Consider the following 24,506-nt stretch of genomic DNA (forward strand, 5'->3'; position numbering starts at 1 on the left):
AGCAGAGTTTAGCTGCGAAATTTTGTAAAATGCTGAAAGTATCAGTAACCATGCAAAGTTTGTAAATTTGTAATTTTTTGTCACATTGAATAAAATAATGCATGTAAATAGTAGGTACCATGACTATATAATTTACAACATTCCACACCCAAACCTTGCAGATTTATCCCACAATTGAAAAGAAAGTATGACCTGAGGTTAAATATGGGGTTGGGGCGGTAGATTTTTAAAATGTCATTATTTAAGCAAGACTCCATGCATAGACTTGTTTTTGTGTTTGGAAGGTGAATCCTGTCTAAAAACATTAAATTCTCTCTGTAATGGAGTATGTTGATATTTTAATAGAGTATGTTGAAATGTATCTATCAAACATGCATCTATGATCTATCTGTGTACCTCTCAAGTATATATGCATACTTACAATAAACTGTTACTTGGATGGATTCTTTATCTGTATAATTCTTATGAGGGTAGCTTGTGGCTTCACACATGTAAGTTCCATTATCTTCTCTACTAACATTCAACAGATTTAGGGTTTGCATTTCTGTTCCAACATCGGTAAATTTTTCACCATTTTTAAACCATGTAACATTAGCAGGAGGGTTTCCACCTTCACTGCACAGACATGTGAAGTTTTCACCTTTTAATCGCGAAACGGGACTGGAACAATTCAATGTCACATTTGGTTTCTCTGAAATTTATTGCTACACATCAATCACCGGAAGTACTTCTTTTTGAAATAAAATGATCAAAAACTACTTCTTAAAATCAATTTTAGCAAACAGTGTATGTACGTTAACATCATCTTTCTTGGTACCGTAGCTATACTGAAGACTTCTAAAACAAATGTTCAAAGGATTATACAGAATAGTGACGTAACTTTACGTGTCACCCTGTTTTATATGCCATCGACTGGTCAGAATAGCGTACAAGCCATTATAACGCCGGTGTTTAATTTGCCATTGGCTAGTGATGGTATATCGCAGCACAATTTACATATGTAACAGACCAACAGGCCTTTTAATTACGTCATTCAATTTGAGAATGAACACAAATTTAAGATTAAGAGGCGGTGTATTGTGATTCGTACTATAGTGTTGTACTGTGCCAATTTTATATGCCTTTCTTATTTATAGTCATAGGGCAAAGTTAGTTTAACTAAAAATGCACATGATTTTAAAAAAGAACTTGCCTGCGATGAAGACGGTAACTTCAGAAGAAGTTTGAACGTTTGCTGAAACATGAAACTCGTATTTTCCATCATAACGACGATCAACGTTGTTTAAAACCAACGTGGCTGGTTTTTCCACTGCAAACACAGGAAAACTGACGCGTATCTTAGGATTATCATCATCACTTACAGTAGCAATCACTTTTCTATTGACGGAACCGTCTGTACTTGTGAAACCAAGATCGTGAAAACACATCAGATATGTTGTCGTCAAATGACCACTCTATTTTTCCAGTTGATCCTGGTGGGAATGTCAAGCTGTTTCCACTGGTTGGGGGATAGATAACTCCTATAAACATCATGGAATTAAATCATTTTTGTGAATGAGTGCTCGAAATTCGGACGCAGAGACGAATGCATAATTAATACCATATTATAAAATTACTAACAGGCGAATTGTTGGACCAGGAACTGGTCCCTAACCGCTGCTAATCTTGTTGTTGTTGTTGTTAGGGGGCGACGCTCTTTAAAAAAACCCTAAGGCTCTTTCATTACTTGTTTGATCGGAATGAAACTTGGCACAATTATTCTAAGCATAATTTCGCATCGATTGACGGAGTTCGAATTTTTACTTTTGACCTTTGAAGCAAGTTACAAGCAATTCTTGATATATTTGCAGCAAATAATATATACATATCATTAATATTCAGCCTTTTTATAAGTAAACGGAAACGATTAGAAATACATTGTCCTCTCCATTGTTATAAATACAATGCAGTTCAGAAATTAAACTCGGTTACGCAGTTCCTGGTCCCTGTAGTACGATCGTACTTGTTTAAATAGCAATTTCTTCGAGAATAATTTAGACACAAATAAAAGCGATGCTAATTTCGATCATTTCATCGCATCATTTTAATTCAAGTAACTATCAATTTCATATATGATATAAATTTCATGATGATGATGTAAAGGCGAATTGTACTGAGTAAAAAAAGGAGAATCGAAAATTATCTCACGTATCAACTTAAATTCTGGTCGAGAAATGATATAATTCGGGCTTGTCACTTATACTCTGAATCCAGCAACCTCATGGCCATGCACGTTCCGCAATCCAACAAATAAAAAAGGCTGGGCGCCTTTCCAAACCTTGACATGGAAATATCAGGCAAATGAGGCCAAACAGATTCAGGAAACCAAACGAAGTCATCACGAACTTTGATCCTAGATAAATTGGAAAAACAAAAAGATCAGGAATTATGATTCACTATACTTGTTAATCTTGAATTGGCAGCTTATCACGAAAATACCTTTTTTGAATACGAATGATTGTAATAAAATCAACAACAAACTATAGATAAAGACGTAGTGAAAACTGAAAAAGACAAATCAGCCGCTCTAGAAACTCACTCTAGAAATCGATCCTACGGCTGCGCTTCTGCGACCATTTGGTTTGATTTCAAATTTCTTATTATAAACGTTTGGTTCCCTAAACGACCATGCACAAATACTTAATTGAAATTTTAAGAAAGTACACTGACAATAATAATTCATATTCACCCACATGCATGCAAATATATTGTACAGTAAATGCCTTTTCTTACATTTATTGTCTCTGCGTCAGCATTTGCAGATTTCATTACCTCAGCGAAACCAGTAAACACTAAACACAGCTACCGGCTTATCGGATGAAAGCATGCAATGTTTCAAGTCAAGTCAAAGAAAGAAAACATAATTATGTAAAAAGAAAAAAGTCAGACATTTATATTTACAAGAGGAAAAAAACTAAGGGACATGCTACTTATCATTAATATACTAAGGGACAGTATAATCATTAATACAACGAAGCCTAAAAGAATACTTATATGTCTATATATATATAATACTTGAGCTACCTTATCAAGGAAGTAAACGGACGGGTAATAAATATTTTACAATTTATTATTTAAAAGACAGAAGAGACAAGGAAATGATAGTTCGAACGAATGATAGTTTAAACAAATTGCGCCTAATTGAAATTCGCTTTAACACACCATGTTCAAAAGTTGGTGACAAGACAGAAGATTACCCGTCCTAACAAGAAAAGTTGTGTTTATATGTGGAATGCACAACCCCTGTCAACGCATGTCAATGGAGCTGCGAGATCTCGGCAACTTGCAGAATGTATTCTTGTTTGATATGACCGCAGCGTAAAGGCGGTTTCGAACGAAAATTTTTGCCTGATTTTCTTTTAATGGAACATTTTTTTCATTTCGTTCGAAAACTTCATCCTAGTGGATAATTGCCTTAACCGTTTTATTATTTTTCAATATAGAAGTATCTCGCTTGCAAAACTGATTACAAAATTTCAGACCTGCGCCGATTTCACTTGGGCTCGTAGCCTCAGCTGGCGCAGCACGGATAAAATCGGTGTTCATGCAACCAGGTTCCAGCTTTTTACATGCCAATAATTTAGTATATAGTGCATGCATATAAACAGATAACTTGATTTCTCATGCATATATATACCGAGAACCTTATCGACTGAATTAGTCAATACTATATATAGTATAGCTATATACAATATAGAGGGTAAATCAATTATGATTTTTTGCACTACACTCGATGCAGGTAAATTCTAGAGGTTCAGTAAAGGGTCTTAATTTCGAGTGGAATTATACACACTTCAAATTCAAAGCCAGGAACCGTTGATAAAAAATGAGTCAACTATAATGAGTCTACTATAAAGTGTATCCATCAACTGTTCCTGGCTTGAATTTGAAGTGTGTATAATTCCACTCGAAATTAAGACCCTTTATATTTAAGGCGGATTTCCACTTACAGCAAAATCGTTCGCTAGCGAAATATTTGCATTTTTCTTTTGAATTTTAAGAGCATATATAAATAAATTAGTACGACTTGATGGTTCTCAATTCAAAAGAAAATATGAAAATATTTCGCTACTGCCAGCGAACGATTTCGCTGTAAGTAGAAAATCGCCTTTAAACCTCTAGTATATATACTATAGTTAAAAGTTTCTTGCATTATTTGCATTGCATGGAGAAAATTATTGATATAGAAGAATTACTTTTAATTACCCAAATACTTTAATTGGTTTACTCTACTATAAGAGATAGCTACATTGAGTTTCGTTATCGGGGTATAAACGCACTTCTATATATAGAGGCCTAATATTTTATATTGTATATTCAAAAATATTTTGCCAATAAAAACTTTCTGACCAAAACAGCTTTAGGGAAATATTAGCCTATTTAACACACTCGAGTCTGTTATAAATCTTATGAATATAGATGCAGCATGCAATACAATCACATCGTCTGTATATGAAAGCAACGTACTTAACACGCCGTATATACCAGTCAATTAATTCTACAGCGTTCCTTCTTCAAAAAGTTATATATTTGTGACGGTTTTTGTCCTTCAAGCGTGGTGCATGTTGATGATACTTTGTTGACAACGATCTATTTTACAAATGGTCTTAAGATTTAACTCGCAATTATAGTTGCAGGCAGGTATCAGCTAGTTACTTTAACTAGGAAAGACAATGTTTGCTCGTGTCTAAGTTGTTTTCAACCAATACATTTTACGTGCATATCGCACAACTAAGATACAGATTAGTAAGATACAGAGTATACAATAATAACATACCTTTTATACAATATATTACTTCGTCCAGATTCTAGAATTTCTCAAGTTTTGTTTGATTAGTTTGTTCCTTGATTTACTTCCTGGTTGGCAAACATAACAACAAGTATTTGGTCACTACCGAAGAATTCCTCGATAAGTGTTTTGAAATTCCTTGGTGGTTCCACAAATTAAGGACACAATTCCGAGCTGTTGGCTGGACAGATTGCTCAATGAAACCAGCAAAATAGGCTGATTTTCAAACTTTTTTGGTAGAATGCTACCTTTAAACAGCAACGGAATTGACTGGTCTAACCATAAATCTGATAGTACTCGTAACGCGGTAACTCTATAAGATAAATCAGGGCGTAGTTACTACGCCCTGGATAAATTGATTCTGCAAAATTCAGTAAATTGTGAATGTCATTGTCATTGTGCATGTCCGCCACAGTATATAAATTGCGTTTGGAATAGCGGGCTGTCAGAAGCTAAAGCATACCCAAATTCCTGTGTGCAAGAGGAGACAAACTAACCACTCAGTGGCTAAGTTGTATTTGCATATTTTTATAAAATGAAACGTCTGACAAAAAATAGTTTAGTCGACCCCTTCTACTAGCATTGACTACCGATCATTATATATCGTGAACAGATTCATAAAACCAAACAAAGTCATCACGAACTTTGATCCTAGGTAAATTGGAAAAACAAAAAGATCAGGAATTATGATTCACTTTACTTGTTAATTATTCTTGAATTGGCAGCTTATCACGAAAATACCTTTTGTGAAAACGAATGATTGTAATAAAATCAACAACAAACTATAGATAAAGACAAATTTTTTTATTTCAGATTTCTTATTATGAACGTTTGGTTCCCTAAATCAAGTCAAGTCAAGTCAAGTCTATATTTACAAGAGTAAAAAAACTAAGGAACAGTATCTTAAGGTAGTAAACGGATGGGTAATAAGTATTTTACAATTTATTATTTAAAAGACAGAAGAGACGATTAAGGAAACGAATGTTCGAATGAATGATAGTTTAAACAAATTGCGCCTAATTGAAATTCTCTTTAACACACCATGTTCAAAAGTTGGTGGCAAGACAGAATATTACCCGCCCTAACTAGAAAACGGATCCGAACTGGCTATTAAAAGAATATGCTATGCTCCTTGCGTTTCCTGTAAGTAAAATCATCAACTCTTCCTTTAAAAATTGAAACTTCCATCTATTTGGAAGGTTGCAAATGTAATTCCACTGCCCAAGGTAAAACCTGTGGAAAATCTAAACAAACATTTGAGACCTATATCTTTAACAGCATGTTTGTCAAAGGTTGCCTAAAATTTTGTGGTACAAGATAATTTAAAACCTGCAGTTCTAAGGATTCTGGACCCTAACCAATACGGAGCTGTACCCAAATCTTCAACGATCCACGCTCTCATCCATATGGTTTATGTTTGGACAAAAGGAACTGATGGAAATGGCGCCACTGTTAGGGCTATACTTTTCGACTACCGAAAGGCTTTTGATTTAATAGACCATCGAATACTTGTCGAGAAGCTTTGTGATTTGGACTTACCTAACTGTGTAGTAAATTGGATAATTGATTTTTTGTCCAACCGTTTTCAACGAACTAAACTTGCTGATAACTGTCTTTCTGAATGGGGCTCAGTTCCTTCCGGAGTCCCACAAGGAACAAAGTTGGGACCGTGGTTATTTTTATTGCTAATAAATGATTTAGTTCTTAACAACGATTTAAATGCCCTTTTGTGGAAGTACGTTGATGATACAACATCTTCAGAAATCGTAGAAAGGGGGTTTCCGAGTTATTCACAAAACATAGCTGGTAACGTCGCCCAATGATCTTCAAATAATAAACTGAAATTAAATGATGAAAAATGCAAAGAATTACGGATATGCTTTGCAAGAAACCAAGACCAAGACTTTCAACCGATTTATGTATACGGAAAAGAATTAGAAGTCGTTAGAAGTACAAAAGTGCTGGGGGTCACAATAACTAGCGACCTATCGTGGAATGTTCACATAAATAATGTTATAAAGAAAGCAGCGAAACGGCTATACTTTCTTGTGCAATTGAAAAGAGCTAAACTATCTCGAAAAGATCTCGTGCTCTTTTACATTACATGCATTCGATCTGTTTTGACTTATGCAATCCCAGTATTCTTCTATGCTTTACCGAAGTACCTCCTAAATGAATTGGAACGTTTACAAAAACGGGCCTTATCAATTATCAACCCAGGAATAACGTATCATGAAGCCCTGTTGGAAGCGAATATTCCCACCATTATGTCATACGGTGAAAAAATATGTAGGGATTTTTTTTACCAAACTGTGAATGATAAACATAACAAGCTGAATAAACTTTTACCCCCGATTCATGAAGGAGCTCATCCAATTGGAGAACAAACCGTTTAAGAGATACTTTTATCATGGCCTCCGCCATAAACTATGGTCGTTAGACTTGGCGAATTTTTATCGGTATCTTAATAGTTAACGGGAACTTTTAAATATAGATTTTTAAATAGTTATATATAGATTGTTTGTAGTGTCTGTCAATTTTAGATTAGCTTGTAAATACGCAATTCAGTTTTCGAGCTGCCCATGTATTTTACAATTTTTACAATTTTACAATTACAATTACAAAAGTTGTGTTTATATGTGGAATGCACAAGCCATGTCAACGCCTGTCAACGGAGCTGCGAGATTTCGGCAACATGCAGGCAGGTATCAGCTAGTGACTTTAAGTCTTTAACTAGGAAAGACAATGTTTGTCCGTGTTTAAAGGCGGATTTCCACTTACAGCGAAATCGTTCGCTAGCGAAATATTTGCATATTTTCTTTTGAATTGAGAACAGTCAAATCGAACTAATTTATTTATGCTGTTAAAATTCAAAAGAAAACATGCAAATATTTCGCTGGCGAACGATTTCGCTGCAAGTGGAAATCCACCCTAAGTTGTTTTCAACCAATACATGCATTTTACGTGCGTATCGCCCAAATACTCTTTCAATACCAAGCAATACTAAGATACAGAATACAATAATAACATGCCTCTTATACAACCATATTTACTTGGTCTAGATTCTAGAATTGCTGAAGTTTTGTTTAATTAGTTTGATCCTTGATTTACTTCCTGGTTGGCAAACATACCAACAAGTATTTGGTCACTACCGAAGAATTCCTCGATAAGTGTTTTGAAATTCCTTGGTGGTTCCACAAATTAAGGACACAATTCCGAGCTGTTGGCTGGACTGGGATTGCTAAATGAAACCAGCAAAATAGGCTGATTTTCAAACTTTTTTGGCAGAATGCTACCTTAAAACAGCAACGGAATTGACTGGTCTAACCATAAATCTGATAGTAATCGTAACGCGGTAACTCTATAAGATAAATTGATTCTGCAAAATTCAGTAAATTGTGAATGTCATTGTGCATGTCCGCCATAATATATAAATTGCGTTTGGGTTAGCGCGCTGTCAGAAGCTAAAGCATATACCCAAATTTCTGTGTGGGAGATGAGACAAACTAACCACTCGCATTCGGTGTACTTGCATCTTGTTATAAAAACGTCAGGTCTGACAAAATTAAGAACTAAAAGTTTAGTCTGAAAAATGAAGGTAGTTCAACCTTGCTTACACTCGCAAAAGGCAATAGTAAAAAAATAAAACCAGTAATATAGTTTCCACACCGTGGCTGGGCATTCTTGAATAGCTCGTGTCGTGCATGTGCACATTTATATAGGGTTTTGCAATCAACAGTGATGGGCAAATATGTTATAAGAGTTGTCAACAAATGACTGGGTGTCACCTTCAGGTGACACGTGCTCTTCAAATAGGCAAGTCAAGTCAATAACTTCAGGTTCATGTTAAAGTTTGATAGTTGTTTTCGACATCTCTTGCTTTTTTTAACTCGGTGTAATTTGACTCATCATCGTTTGCACCGTCATTTCTCGCAGCATTTACCCTCAGTGATTGGTAATTGTCTTCTTTGTTCATTTTTTTTAGATCCAGTTCTTGGTAAGTTTTATCAAGGCGAGGTGTTTGAGGCCCAGGGTTTGATAGTTTAGATTTTCTATTTTCACGACGAACACGAAAGACAACGTAAGTAAAAATGATTCCGATGATAATTCCAGATATCAAAGTCACAAGAATGATGTACCACTTAGTTCCACTATTGCAATCTTCTTGTTTTTTTTCTAAAAATTGGAACACACGACATTATACTATCGATAATACAATAACATTCCGGCTACATTTATCCAATCATACATAAGAATTAATGGCTTGTGAAGAATTAATGGCTAAATGCATGGACATGTTACGGATGCTTAGTAAATGAGGGAATGTTAAGTGAGTTGTATATACACAGGACTATTCACTCTTTCGCATCTGTCAAAAAGAAGAAAATTGCACTTTCACTAGAACCGACCCGGCGTGTGAACCGGTCTTTAGGATGAGTCTGTACCTGAACTATTATTGTCTGTCGGAGGCGTACAGGTACAGGTAGGCGTACACGTAGTGGTACAGAGAGGAGTACAAGAAGTGGTTACTGCAGGATTCATCTTCATACTTGCGGTACTCGATACTGTTGGTGGATTTTTTGATGATTTTATTTGCTGCGTTGTTGATACTGGTTCTTGTTCCAATTTGTCAGCGTCATCAAAAAAATTGAAGGATTAATAGTTGTGGACGGAAAAATTCAAAAGGAAGATGTTGACTTACTCAAAGTAATAGCCAAGCACCTTTGCGAAATATAAATTAAAATTTTGTCCTTCCTCAAATTTAAAACGATTAAGCCTTCATTATAGCTCTAAAATTTTTTATCAATATTCTTCCGCTCGTGTTTTAACAATTAATTTGAACCTCCTGTTATAAAAAAATTATTACTGCATTTGAGGTAGGCATGTTGTGAGAACTCCCACTTTTTGAAAAATGTGTCGGAAAATCATATATAAGATTTTATGACCACTATCGTTGGTCTCGGTTCCACAAAACATTATGTTTCCCTCGGATCAGTCGATACATCTTAAATATACGCTAACAATTATAATGATATAAGATATAATCTTACCATTGACCCGCAGGAATATGGAAAAAGAATCGTTTCCCAAAGAATTTTTTGCAACGCACTTGTACGTTCCTGCATGAGTCCAGTTCACTTGAAATATGTAATACGTCATGCAACTTGCAACTTTTGTATCGTTGTGAAGTATGGTGATAGTTGGATCAGGAAGCCCATACGATAAACATGTTACGGTTAAGAATTGATTAATCACAGCTGGAAACGATGAGAACTTAATGGTTGTACCAACAGGTTTATCTAGGATACATATGAAACGAATAGTATAGATAGCTATGAAAACTATACATAGACCCAGGGTAAGTTGCCTCCGTACTTGTTGAAACAAACGTCGCGAGGCTTATTAATTTTCCTTACAGGCCTCTAAAAATACTCCACCCCCCCCCCACTTGAAATGAAGCTCAATTTGAATGCCAGATTCTACGTTAAAGTAACGTTCTCAACTATACGTACGAATTCTATGGCATATAATAATACCGAATAGGGAACAAACCTTTAACAGAACAAATATACTGGCATGTCAAGTGAATTTGAAGAGTAATTGGAAACTGTTGTGACATCCATGTATATACATCGACGTTGGTGGTATAATTCGGTACTACGGAGAATTCTTTTGGAACGATTATAAAATAAGAGGCGAAACCTTAAAACATCGCAAATTAAGAATCGTGCAAATAAAAACAAACAGTAAAATTAACCTCGTAAAACGGGAGAGGGGTTTGTAAAAATCTCATTTTGAAAGGCTTGTGCAAGCATGAATAACTTGTTGAAAATGAGTTTTGATTTTATGGAATGAAGGTTTAAGTTTTTTAATTCATTTTTAACAAGTTATTCATGCTTGTACAAGTCATCAGAATGAGGTGTTCACAACCCCCTCTCCCGTTTTCCAAGGTTAAATTTCCTGTTTGTTTTTAGTGTTACATTGAACTGACACTATTGTATTGTACGATTCTATGCGATGTTTTGATAACTTTATAGTTTACTAAATATTTCAAAATTGTCCACATTTTTCTGATACAACCTGTATACATATGGGCACACTTAAGCTGTTTGAAGTAAACGCTTATTATTGCCCAAGTTTATTAATGATATTTTATGATTTGATTCCATCATATATTACGCAAATCCAATAGACTGCATAAAACGCAAATTTAAACAATTAAACATCCTAGCCTTTTATTTTGAAATTAAATGAAAAACTAACTTTTGCTTTAAAAATTAAATCTCAGATACTGCAGTGAACCAAACAATTTGGAATATTTTAAATTGTAGGCAATTAAATGCAATCTGAATAGATATAAACACTTGAATCATTTTATGTCATAAACAACAATTTTGATATCTTTTAGGCTGGCCTTACAATAATTTATCTGTAACATATTAATATATACTTACAGTAAACTGTTACTTTGAATGAGTTTTCATCCTGTGCTATAACGTTACTTTGGCCAACACATGTGTAAATTCCACTGTCTTCTTTAGTAACACCATACAGGTTTAATGTCTTCATTTCTTTTCCAATCCCATTAATCCGGGTGCCATTCTTATACCAAGTACAATTTGCTGGAGGAATGCCACCTTCACATTTACAATTACATGTAACTGTATCGCCTTCTTTTACGGTGATTGAAGAAGAACAATTTATTGACACATTCGGTTTTGCTGAAAGAAAATGATACCACCATGATAATCACCATGATTATATTGTCGAATGTCAGAAGTCCACAGTCACTTACATTTAACAACTTTATTAAAACCACACCTGGCTTTTATATCTACACAGCTCAATTAGCAATTGAATTTACACAAGCTATTTTCATATGTACATTATTTAAGCCATTATATGGCACAATATTCAGTATAATTTTATGTTTGGCGCGCCAGTAGATTGAAATCAAAGAATGCTGCATCAAAAAGATTTTTTTTCCTCATGATTTTTCGTATGCGTATAAGTTAATTGGGGAAAACATTTAAGCTTATTAGCTAAACATGGTGTTCAATTTGACTCTTACACAGTTTCATTGCATATGTATGTGGACACGAAAATACAGAGCCAGGCCACCAGTGTGACTCGAGAGAAGGTTTTTGGTAAACATTCTGAGACTCGTTACGAGTGAGCGATTTGCGCTTAAAGATGAGGTAAAGTCCGTTCTGGGCATATATTTCGCGCAGCAGCACATTCCATCAGTGGGGGAGCAACTTTTGGAATGTTAATGATATGCGATATTAGCCCGTTGTATTACAAACGGACAATTCGGGAGCACAATTATTTTATTCTATGTCCCAAGGCGAAGAGGCTCGAATTGCGAGTGATGAAGATAAGGCTGCTAGCAAAAAGCAATATTTTGCTGAAAGAAATGCTTTAAGAATTCATTTGTTTGTTGAATGAGGACACGAGATGGCGAGGCTATTTGTCGTCGCTACAGACGCTACCTTCTCGCTTGTCCTACAATTACAATTAAAAAAGTTTTAAGTAACGGTTTATTTATAAGCTTCGCTTTATATCTTTTTCAAAATATAATAATATTTTCTTCAAAATGTAATATAAAATACAAATTTATCACAGTCGGTCGAGCGAGAACGAGAAGAAAATAAGAAAATTAAAACGACACATACGTCAAGTAAAGATTATATAACAAACGTAAACAAACATTGTTATGTGCGGCATATATGCGCAGAACGGACTTTACATCATCTTTAAGGGTAATTTTTGACACAGGTAACACAAAGAATATAAATCACCATCACAGCTAGAAAGAGCATACTATATAATTAATTAGTACTATATGCAGAGTTTAGTTGCGAAATTTTGTAAAATGCTGAAAGTATCAATAGGCAAGAAAAGTTTGTAAATTTTATCTGTAATGGAGTATGTTGATATCTTAATAGAGTATGTTGAAATGTATCTATCAAACATGCATCTATGATCTATCTGTGTACCTCTCAAGTATATATGCATACTTACAATAAACTGTTACTTGGATGGATTCTTCATGTGTATAATTCTTATGAGGGTAGCTTGTGGCTTCACACATGTAAGTTCCATTATTTTCTCTACTAACATTCAACAGATTTAGGGTTTGCATTTCTGTTCCAACATCGGTAAATTTTTCACCATTTTTAAACCATGTAACATTAGCAGGAGGGTTTCCACCTTCACCTCTGCACAGACATGTGAAGTTTTCACCTTTTAATCGCGAAACGGGACTGGAACAATTCAATGTCACATTTGGTTTCTCTGAAATTTATTGCTACACATCAATCACCGGAAGTACTTCTTTTTGAAATAAAATGATCAAAAACTACTTCTTAAAATCAATTTTAGCAAACAGTGTATGTACGTTAACATCATCTTTCTTGGTACCGTAGCTATACTGAAGACTTCTAAAACAAATGTTCAAAGGATTATACAGAATAGTGACGTAACTTTACGTGTCACCCTGTTTTATATGCCATCGACTGGTCAGAATAGCGTACAAGCCATTATAACGCCGGTGTTTAATTTGCCATTGGCTAGTGATGGTATATCGCAGCACAATTTACATATGTAACAGACCAACAGGCCTTTTAATTACGTCATTCAATTTGAGAATGAACACAAATTTAAGATTAAGAGGCGGTGTATTGTGATTCGTACTATAGTGTTGTACTGTGCCAATTTTATATGCCTTTCTTATTTATAGTCATAGGGCAAAGTTAGTTTAACTAAAAATGCACATGATTTTAAAAAAGAACTTGCCTGCGATGAAGACGGTAACTTCAGAAGAAGTTTGAACGTTTGCTGAAACATGAAACTCGTATTTTCCATCATAACGACGATCAACGTTGCATGTTTAAAACCAACGTGGCTGGTTTTTCCACTGCAAACACAGGAAAACTGACGCGTATCTTAGGATTATCATCATCACTTACAGTAGCAATCACTTTTCTATTGACGGAACCGTCTGTACTTGTGAAAGTCCAAGATCGTGAAAACACATCAGATATGTTGTCGTCAAATGACCACTCTATTTTTCCAGTTGATCCTGGTGGGAATGTCAAGCTGTTTCCACTGGTTGGGGGATAGATAACTCCTATAAACATCATGGAATTAAATCATTTTTGTGAATGAGTGCTCGAAATTCGGACGCAGAGACGAATGCATAATTAATACCATATTATAAAATTACTAACAGGCGAATTGTTGGACCAGGAACTGGTCCCTAACCGCTGCTAATCTTGTTGTTGTTGTTGTTAGGGGGCGACGCTCTTTAAAAAAACCCTAAGGCTCTTTCATTACTTGTTTGATCGGAATGAAACTTGGCACAATTATTCTAAGCATAATTTCGCATCGATTGACGGAGTTCGAATTTTTACTTTTGACCTTTGAAGCAAGTTACAAGCAATTCTTGATATATTTGCAGCAAATAATATATACATATCATTAATATTCAGCCTTTTTATAAGTAAACGGAAACGATTAGAAATACATTGTCCTCTCCATTGTTATAAATACAATGCAGTTCAGAAATTAAACTCGGTTACGCAGTTCCTGGTCCCTGTAGTACGATCGTACTTGTTTAAATAGCAATTTCTTCGAGAATAATTTAGACACAAATAAAAGCGATGCTAATCTCGATCATTTCATCGCATCATTTTAATTCAAGTAACTATCAATTTCATATATGATATAAATTTCATGATGATGATGTAAAGGCGAATTGTACTGAGTAAAAAAAAGGAGAATCGAAAATTATCTCACGTATCAACTTAAATTCTGGTCGAGAAATGATATAATTCGGGCTTGTCACTTATACTCTGAATCCAGCAACCTCATGGCCATGCACGTTCCGCAATCCAACAAATAAAAAAGGCTGGGCGCCTTTCCAAACCTTGACATGGAAATATCAGGCAAATGAGGCCAAACAGATTCAGGAAACCAAACGAAGTCATCACGAACTTTGATCCTAGATAAATTGGAAAAACAAAAAGATCAGGAATTATGATTCACTATACTTGTTAATCTTGAATTGGCAGCTTATCACGAAAATACCTTTTTTGAATACGAATGATTGTAATAAAATCAACAACAAACTATAGATAAAGACGTAGTGAAAACTGAAAAAGACAAATCAGCCGCTCTAGAAACTCACTCTAGAAATCGATCCTTCGGCTGCGCTTCTGCGACCATTTGGTTTGATCTCAGACTCAGATTTCTTATTATAAACGTTTGGTTCCCTAAACGACCATGCAGAAATACTTAATTGAAATTCTAAGAAAGTATACCGACAATAAAGATAATTCACATTAATCCACATGCATGCAAATATTGTATAGAAAATGCCTTTTCTTACATATGTATTGTCTCTGCGTCAGCATTTGCAGATTTCATTACCTCAGCGAAACCAGTAAACACCAAACACAGCCAGCTTAATGGATGAAAGCATGCAATGCTTCAAGTCAAGTCAAAGAAAGAAAACATAATGATGTAAAAAGAAAAAAGTCACACACTTATATTTAAAAGAGGGAAAACTGAACTAAGGGACATGCTACTTATCATTAATATACTAAGGGACAGTATATCATTAATACAACGAAGCCCAAAAGAATACTTGTATGTCTATATATATAGTACTTGAGCTACCTTATCAAGGAAGTAAACGGACGGGTAATAAATATTTTACAATTTATTATTTAAAAGACAGAAGAGACAAGGAAATGATAGTTCGAACGAATGATAGTTTAAACAAATTGCGCCTAATTGAAATTCGCTTTAACACACCAGGTTCAAAAGTTGGTGACAAGACAGAAGATTACCCGCCCTAACAAGAAAAGTTGTGTTTATATGTGAAATGCACAAACCCTGTCAACGCATGTCAATGGAGCTGCGAGATCTCGGCAACTTGCAGAAAGTAAAAGACTTGTTTGATAATGACCGCAGCGTAAAGGCGCGGTTTCGAACGAAAATTTTTGCCTGATTTTCTTTTAATTGAACATTTTTTTCATTTCGTTCGAAAACTTCATCCTAGTGGATAATTGCCTTAACCGTTTTATTATTTTTCAATATAGAAGTATCTCGCTTGCAAAACTGATTACAAAATTTCAGACCTGCGCCGATTTCACTTGGGCTCGTAGCCTCAGCTGGCGCAGCACGGATAAAATCGGTGTTCATGCAACCAGGTTCCAGCTTTTTACATGCCAATAATTTAGTTTATCATTCACTTTATAGTATTCTCAATTTTGATTGGTTAATTTACCTGCAGGTAACTGCGTGCAAATAATACTCAGCTGCAAATAATACTCTGAGCATGCGCATTAATGTCAATTTCATAAACAATGGCGACTCGCTTTGCCGAACTGTCCGATAAAACGAACTCAAAATTGAAAATTGAGTGGTGAATGAATTGAAAATTAAGTGGTGAATGATAAAACAATTATTGAACTCGGTTCTCGCAAAATATCGTGATTTTTCGGTGGCTCGCAGATCAATTATTTGCCTCTGCCTTCGGCATCGGCAAATAATTGATCTGCTCGCCACCGACAAATCACGATATTTTGCTCGACCTCGTCCAATAATTGATAAATATAGTGCATGCATATAAACAGATAACTTGATTTCTCATGCATATATATACCGAGAACCTTATCGACTGAATTAGTCAATACTATATATAGTATAGCTATATACAATATAGAGGGTAAATCAGTTATGATTTTTTGCACTACATTCGATGCAGGTAAATTCTAGAGGTTCAGTAAAGGGTCTTAATTTCGAGTGGAATTATACACACTTCAAATTCAAGCCAGGAACAGTTGATAAAAAATGAGTCAACTATAATGAGTCTACTATAAAGTGTATCCATCAACTGTTCCTGGCTTGAATTTGAAGTGTGTATAATTCCACTCGAAATTAAGACCCTTTATATTTAAGGCGGATTTCTACTTACAGCAAAATCGTTCGCTAGCGAAATATTTGCATTTTTCTTTTGAATTTTAAGAGCATATATAAATAAATTAGTACGACTTGATGGTTCTCAATTCAAAAGAAAATATGAAAATATTTCGCTACTGCCAGCGAACGATTTCGCTGTAAGTAGAAAATCGCCTTTAAACCTCTAGTATATATACTATAGTTAAAAGTTTCTTGCATTATTTGCATTGCATGGAGAAAATTATTGATATAGAAGAATTACTTTACCCAAATACTTTAATTGGTTTACCCTACTATAAGAGATAGATACATTGAGTTTCGTTATCGGGGTATAAACGCACTTCTATATATAGAGGCCTAATATTTTATATTGTATATTCAAAAATATTTTGCCAATAAAAACTTTCTGACCAAAACAGCTTTAGGGAAATATTAGCCTATTTAACACACTCGAGTCTGTTATAAACCTTATGAATATAGATGCAGCATGCAATACAATCACATCGTCTGTATATGAAAGCAACGTACTTAACACACGCCGTAAACCAGTCAATTAATTCTACAGCGTTCCTTCTTCAAAAAGCTATATATTTGTGACGGTTTTTGTCCTTCAAGCGTGGTGCATGTTGATGATACTTTGTTGACAACGATCTATTTTACAAATGGTCTTAAGATTTAACTCGCAATTATAATTGCAGGCAGGTATCAGCTAGTGACTTTAACTAGGAAAGACAATGTTTGCTCGTGTCTAAGTTGTTTTCAACCAATACATTTTACGTGCATATCGCATAACTAAGATACAGATTAGTAAGATACAGAGTATACAATAATAACATACCTTTTATACAATATATTACTTCGTCCAGATTCTAGAATTGCTCAAGTTTTGTTTGATTAGTTTGTTCCTTGATTTACTTCCTGGGGCCAGTTGTTCAAAAGCCGGTTAGCTTAACCCTGGGTTAAAGCAAATTTTTACACGAATTTTTTTGATCGCTTGTTTGTAAAGTTGAATATATTTTTTATAAATATTTTCTGGACCAATAGATGTTATATTTTCTAAAGTTTTAAGTCGAACAGTTGTTCAGAAGCACCTAAACTAAAACACCGGGTTAAAATTAAACCCAGGGTTAGCGCTAACCTAGCTTTGAACAACTGGGCCCTGGTTGGCAAACACATACCAACAAGTATTTGGTCACTACCGAAGAATTCCTCGATAAGTGTTTTGAAATTCCTTGATGGTTCCACAAATTAAGGACACAATTCCGAGCTGCTGGCTGGACAGATTGTTCAATGAAACCAGCAAAATAGGCTGATTTTCAAACTTTTTTTGGTAGAATGCTACCTTTAAACAGCAACGGAATTGACTGGTCTAACCATAAATCTGATAGTAATCGTAACGCGGTAACTCTATAAGATAAATCAGGGCGTAGTTACTACGCCCTGGATAAATTGATTCTGCAAAATTCAGTAAATTGTGAATGACATTGTCATTATGCATGTCCGCCACAGTATGTAAATTGCGTTTGGGATAGCGGGCTGTCAAAAGCTAAAGCATACCCAAATTCCTGTGTGCAAGATGAGGCAAACTAACCACTCAGCGGCTCAGTTGCATGTATTTGCATATTGTTATAAAAACGTAACGTCTGACAAAAAAATAGTTTAGTCGACTCCTTCTACTAATTTTCTTGCTCGAAACGTCAAATTTTTCGTTCATGCAGGCGGCTTGCCTGTTTATATGAGAGGCGGGACGAGACAATGTCAATGACCAGGATCTCGCCTTGTATATATGTTTGTATAATATCTTTCGTGCTGTGTTTATATGAAAGCGGATGATTTTTGTCCCGTCGCGCCAGGGCAGGATCCCGCTTTGAGCAAGCGCGATCCCGGTTGAAGCGGGACGTTTTTTTAAACGCTCGATCTCGTTTGACCACGGCAATAGTTACGCTGACATTGCATTTTTGATCAATGTCACTGAAGAATATGGTATTTTTCGTCGTCGCAAGTGTGCAATGGCGCGAAATATACTAGTATTTGAAATGTGTATGTGATCGGATTTATCTACGTCCCAGTCTTGTCTCCCAAGAGTTGTGGTGCACAGTTTTGGCTAATTTTCCGATGCGCGATTCCATTTCGCTCGCATGATACCACTGCATGATACGGCAATTCCTCCAAGAGGAACAAATAAACCGTTTTTTTGATGCTGTTCGATTAGGTTTAGATTGAATTGGGGTAAGAATATATTTAATACATGTAGATTTTGCATGGTCCTTTTTTAAGTACGATGTGCTTCTGAATTTCGCGATTGAACATTTAGGTTCGCAAGGCATCTAAATGAGTATGAACTGTAGTTTATGTTTAGAAGCTTTATATCGAAGACTGGCACGTGCACGGCACGCCGGAGTTAACGCCAGAACAGGCGTCTTGTTTTTTAATCAATGCAATTAATCAATATATAACATTTTACATATTCTGTACGTGATATACAGTATATCTAGTGTATAGCTATATTGTGCAAATTATGATGCACTTAATTTCTACGTTATAATTATACATTATTATATCTTGCATGCATTTCTTTAATCTAAAATATATTCGATAACTTACTAACATTTTCCGCCATATGTTTTCAAATCTGGTTAAAATGAACATGCTTTCAACGGCGCAAGCAAGAGTTTTCAGCAATGATAAAAAATTGACTTTATCCCGTGTTTCAAAAAACCAAGGGGCCGGCAATCACAAACTGTATCTATTATATCAAGCAGCACGTTGCTGATAATGTTTAATAACTCTCACTGCTTTAGCTTTCATGGAAAATTTTTACTCCACCATAGAAACTGTTACAGTTGATGCATGTTAGCCAGTCATTATAGGACAAGTATGAACCATGGAGGATCCCGTGCGAACCAGGGAACATAAATTGGTCGAAGTAAGGAAAGGCAAAAACGTTAGTAAGTATACACACATCACAACCTATGGCGTGACATTATGACTCTATCTAATTATACGTTTATACCAAAACTATAGCTATTCAATACAAATTATATACAAATATACACACATATATAAACCTAACAGAAAAACATTCATAAATATACTCTGTTTTTCATGTTACCAAAATGCTACGATCTTTAAGAAAGCAGACTACTGCGTGTGTTTATATACTTATGTGATATCGAGGGAAATGTATAATTACAATACCATTTTCATTATTTTCAGTCAAAACTTTACCAAACTCTTTTGAGCAATATTACTGGCATATTTGCAAGCATCAAGGCGTGTTTATATTCTGTGGTCAGAATAATCTTGGATTTGGAAATAACTCTGCATGAGGCCAATCAGATTGCATGCAGGTATAACACCATTGATTTCACCATTAGAGAATCAATGTCATCAATCAAACCTTTTTCTGAACCAATTTTTTAATTGACAAGATTTTGGGAAAGCGTCTACAAACATTATAGTTAACAATTATCATGCACCATTCTTCCCCCTACTAAAAATGTGCCAAACAAGATATGCTTATCGTTATTTCCCGCCGTTTTTAAACGACGGACGACTTATTAAACAGATAAATTTTATATATTAAAAGATATTTGCTGCGGAATTTCATTCTAAGGACATGCATTTTAGTGTCTATTGTGAAACATTTAGGATTGCATGCATTTAAAAACGTTTACTTTAGTGTCTCTTGTGACTATGAAAATGAAAGCTGTTGGCTTGGCCAATTTTGCAAAAACATTATTGAAAATTTCACACAAGGTATGAAATGTAAGACTTTCTACTTATAAATGATTTCTATATTTTCTGCAGTTTAACTACGGGTATATTTTATACCCATTAATATACCCTTTTTATATTTTATATTTTATACCCTTGAATATTTTGTCTTACAACCTACTCTATATATATATATATATGCTCACTACAGGAACGTGCATACAACGGCGAGGCTCCCCACCGTGGAAAACTACAAAATATTTAATCAAAAACTACACAATCTATGTTCATGCACTCAAAGTGTGATCGGTAATCGATAACTTCAAACTAGACTATAATCATTAAAGGTCTATTTCGTATTTAACATCTCACTCAAATCATCTTTCCTGCAAAATAAAAGTTCAAATCAATCGACTTGAATCGTGGTTAAGACAGATTGCAATCCTCAAGGTAACAATCTATCAAATAATTTAATGAAGTACAGCTAGAAAAGCTTACTCTTAGTCCGAAATCAAAATGCTCATATTGAATTTTGCAGATAACCCACGTAAAAAGACGTGATAAGGGAATGCAAACTGTCGAGACAAATATCTAAGACAGGTACGACTAAATGGCGACTACTAAATTTACCCCGCAACATCCCTACTTACTCTTCGCTATCCACATTTAGGTTGAAACACTGTCATCATTTGGTGTCTTCGCGGTCTTCATGAAGTCGATGCTGGCATACTCAGTTGGTACATTTTTAGGTTGGTTTTCCGTTGGTTTCTTCTGTGATGGTCTTTTCAGCGCCTCAGAGTCCAGAGATGCATACAACTGAAAAATAGGACGCTCTTGAGAAAAGAGGAAAACTGATTGTCCGAGAATTAGGATGGTGATGATATTATTTAGATAATGAGTTATAAATCTATGAAGTTATGCCAATTAAGCTCAAAAGGACTTATTTTGGTCATGCCAATCCAACTTTTCTACGATTATTTGACCATAGATTTTACAGATCATAGCTTTTATATAGTTTTACCATAGCTCTCAGATAATTATGCATTATAGGTTAATCAATCTTTACAACTAACTTTATGACCCCTGTTTTAGAATCCGCCAGTCATATTTGGCTGGTCTTATCAATCGTTACTAAACTCGCCCATGCAGATTATCCAGTCTATCGTGTTTATCATAAAGGACCCCGTGTGACTGTGCCGATATAACATAACATGATTGGGTGAAAGTTTGAATAATTTTTTTCGGTTATGCATTCTGGCAGAAGGCACGTGGCCATCTAGTCGTGATTGTAATTTCCACCTTCACATACCGTGTTGCCTTGTCTGTTGTCTTTATTCACAGAGGCATAGACGGGGGGGAGAGAGTCTCCGGGCGGCTTCTGTTCTGCATTGTTCTGCGATCCTTCACCCTTATCGGGTGGTTTTGCCGTATCGTATGTGTTTCCACCTCCTTCCAACTGATCTTCCTCCAGTTCGTAGTGGTTTGTGATCACTTTTGAGCCGTTTGGATTCACGCTAAAATTGCACAACACAGACATTTTGAAAACAGTGAACACTTACGAGTGCAATGGTGAAAATAACCGTATGGAACAAGAAAATATCTATATAACTGAAAGCATGTAAATGTATGGTCGACTCTAGGTTGACACTTCCACTCTAGGTCGACACTGCTTCATCGATGAAAGGAAATGGATGTGGCTACAATCTTGGACAAAAGTTGTTGTAACACCAATCCCCTCCCCCCAAATTCAATGTTGCCACGTAAAATCTCCATACAACATTGATTTTGGGGGTGTGGTGTTACATCATTTTTGTCCAAGATTGTAGTTTACTCAAATTAAGTTGATGTTTCCTGTTATATGATACTGTCAAATTTGTAGTGCATGCAGCATAATCGCGTGAATCTCAAAACACAGTTCGCCAACGTTAAAGTTTCGTGTAGGAACATTGATACAAAAAGACCTTATATACATTAAAATTTCAAATTAAAATATAAGAAATAACCCACCTTTTATTGTCTCCTAAAATAACAAAAGATAATCGTAAAAAAATTACAAAAGAAGACGGATTTTTACTTTTGAAGACTGGTACAATTGTACATACAGCATAAACGTGCTACAAGGATCGCGTACGAACAAAACATTATAAAATATAACAGTAATTTAAGAGGCGAAAGAAAACTTGGAGGGTTTGATGTTTATAAAGTACCGACCATATTATGATAAAATTATACGCATTTTATAGTTGAATTAATAAGTCGGATTTGTTTATAAAACGTGCGGGGATTTAAATATTTCTTAATGGCCATTGGGATTCATTTTCAACATTTTGCAACTTGCACTCACATTCTGCAAGTGTACTTCGCCACCAAAACATCGTTAATATAGCTACTAAACGTCGGCCTGCTTTTGAAAAATTTTGCCCAATACAAAAGGGGCAATTGATAGCTTCACTAGCTGGTTTGTGGAGAAATTTTTAATTCTATAATGAGTAGTTGTATTAGTAGATTATCTTTCAACCAAATAGTTTAATTTTCAGTGTTATCCTATACGGATGAAAGAGAATTTAAAAAAATTTTGGAAGCAAAGCAAGCTATAAATTTCACGCGGTTTTAATCAAGTTGCTTTCACTGGAATGATGGATTTCCATTTTGAAAGCCATTCTTCTTTAATATAAATTATATCTCAAAATGGTAAAGAAATTGCTGGCCTAACAGAATTTACGAGTTAACAAATGAAATAACTTACTTACTTTCTTTATATTTACAATAAAAAATCAAGCAACAAATGAGTGCTATGAGCGCCAGCCCACCAACAACTATTCCCACAATTTCACCAGTGCCTAAATATTCTGAACCTCCATCCTCACCACCATCACCACCTTGTTTATTACCTAAAAGCAAAGGCTATCGTTTTACTACAAATTACTGCATCCCTATTGACTGTAAGCATATACCGTCCCGTTCTATTGTATTTAACACAATGTTTATTTACTTCTTACGGAAGTCACAATCTTAACGCTTTAAAATTCCCGCGCTGCCAAACTGTAATACGTCATGTATTTTCGTATCGGTACTGGTAGTGGAAGTAGATCTTAACCTCCCTAATATTCCACGATTTGTCTCAAAATGTGAGATTTTTGAATTTGTCAAAAATTTCCAATTCTGCCTGTACTCAGTTCTGTACATTTTAAAACTTTCCAAGAGAAAGGTTTACCGCGTATGAAAATGGAAAACGTGAAAAATTCATGTCTTTCGCTATTACCTCCCCTGTTTGATAACTGAGTGCTCGAGCTTGGTATTACTGATATTGTTGCTGATGGCTTGATTGCCGATGATGATATGATTGCTAACGGAGGTGTTGTTCGTTTTGTTCCTATATAATATATAAATAAAAATGACAATAATTGAACAACTTTAGTAAAACCATAACTGAATCCTAAACAAGAAGGTACTAAAGTACGTTCATCTATATTATCTCGAAGGTTGCATAGAGGTAAACACATGCATAACATTCAACTACATCTTTAATTTTCGCAGTTCAGATAAAGTGTCAATTTTTAAAATTTCTTATAGCTATTCGGTGCAATTTGGACAACATTTAAGACGTAAAATTTGAACACACAGCTTTGCCTCGTTTTTAATTTAAGATAAAAACTGCTCGTGGTGTAGAAAGTGTAAAACTATATGCATGTTGTATAATATACGCTATAACAACATAATATAAAACATAATCTTACCATTGACCCGTAGGAATATGGAAAAAGACTCGTTTCCCAAATAATTATTTGCAACGCACTTGTACGTTCCTGCATGAGTCCTGTTTACTCGAGATATGTTATACGTCATGCCACTTGCAACTTTTGTATCGTTGTGGAGTATGATGATATTTGGATCAGGAAGCCCATACGATACACATGTTACGGTTAAGGATTGATTAATCACAGCTGGAAACGGTGAGAACTTAATGGTTGTACCAACAGGTTTATCTAGG

The 24,506-nt window shown here is 35.1% G+C and overlaps 1 protein-coding gene and 2 long non-coding RNA genes across 4 annotated transcripts in view; all 3 read right to left on the bottom strand.

The window, feature by feature from the left end:
* Window positions 1-1,413: 1,413 nt before the first annotated feature.
* Window positions 1,414-5,158, bottom strand: LOC114522953. Its single transcript, XR_003686963.1, has 3 exons — window positions 4,817-5,158; window positions 2,318-2,392; window positions 1,414-1,520 (listed from the first exon to the last, which is right to left on the bottom strand). It is a non-coding gene; the product is annotated as an uncharacterized LOC114522953 (long non-coding RNA).
* Window positions 5,159-13,731: 8,573 nt separating this feature from the next.
* LOC114522952 lies at window positions 13,732-17,720 on the bottom strand. Its single transcript, XR_003686962.1, has 3 exons — window positions 17,637-17,720; window positions 14,760-14,834; window positions 13,732-13,961 (listed from the first exon to the last, which is right to left on the bottom strand). It is a non-coding gene; the product is annotated as an uncharacterized LOC114522952 (long non-coding RNA).
* A 1,564-nt stretch (window positions 17,721-19,284) lies between these two features.
* Window positions 19,285-24,506, bottom strand: part of LOC114522950 — a 74,098-nt gene continuing 68,876 nt past the window's right edge. The window contains exons 5-7 of one of the 2 annotated variants that reach the window (XM_028543735.1): window positions 21,825-22,029; window positions 21,170-21,331; window positions 19,285-20,903 (exon numbers count right to left, since the gene is read on the bottom strand). In XM_028543735.1, the coding sequence (XP_028399536.1) occupies window positions 21,182-21,331; window positions 21,825-22,029 (355 nt within the window). In that variant the 3' untranslated portion in view covers window positions 19,285-20,903; window positions 21,170-21,181. Of the gene's footprint in view, window positions 20,904-21,165; window positions 21,332-21,824; window positions 22,030-24,506 lie in introns of both variants that reach the window. The other variant, XM_028543736.1, reaches the window with a different exon arrangement.

This window comes from Dendronephthya gigantea, unplaced genomic scaffold, assembly GCF_004324835.1.
Source record: "Dendronephthya gigantea isolate DGI-Jeju-01 unplaced genomic scaffold, DenGig_1.0 000024F, whole genome shotgun sequence".
NCBI lineage: Eukaryota > Metazoa > Cnidaria > Anthozoa > Malacalcyonacea > Nephtheidae > Dendronephthya > Dendronephthya gigantea.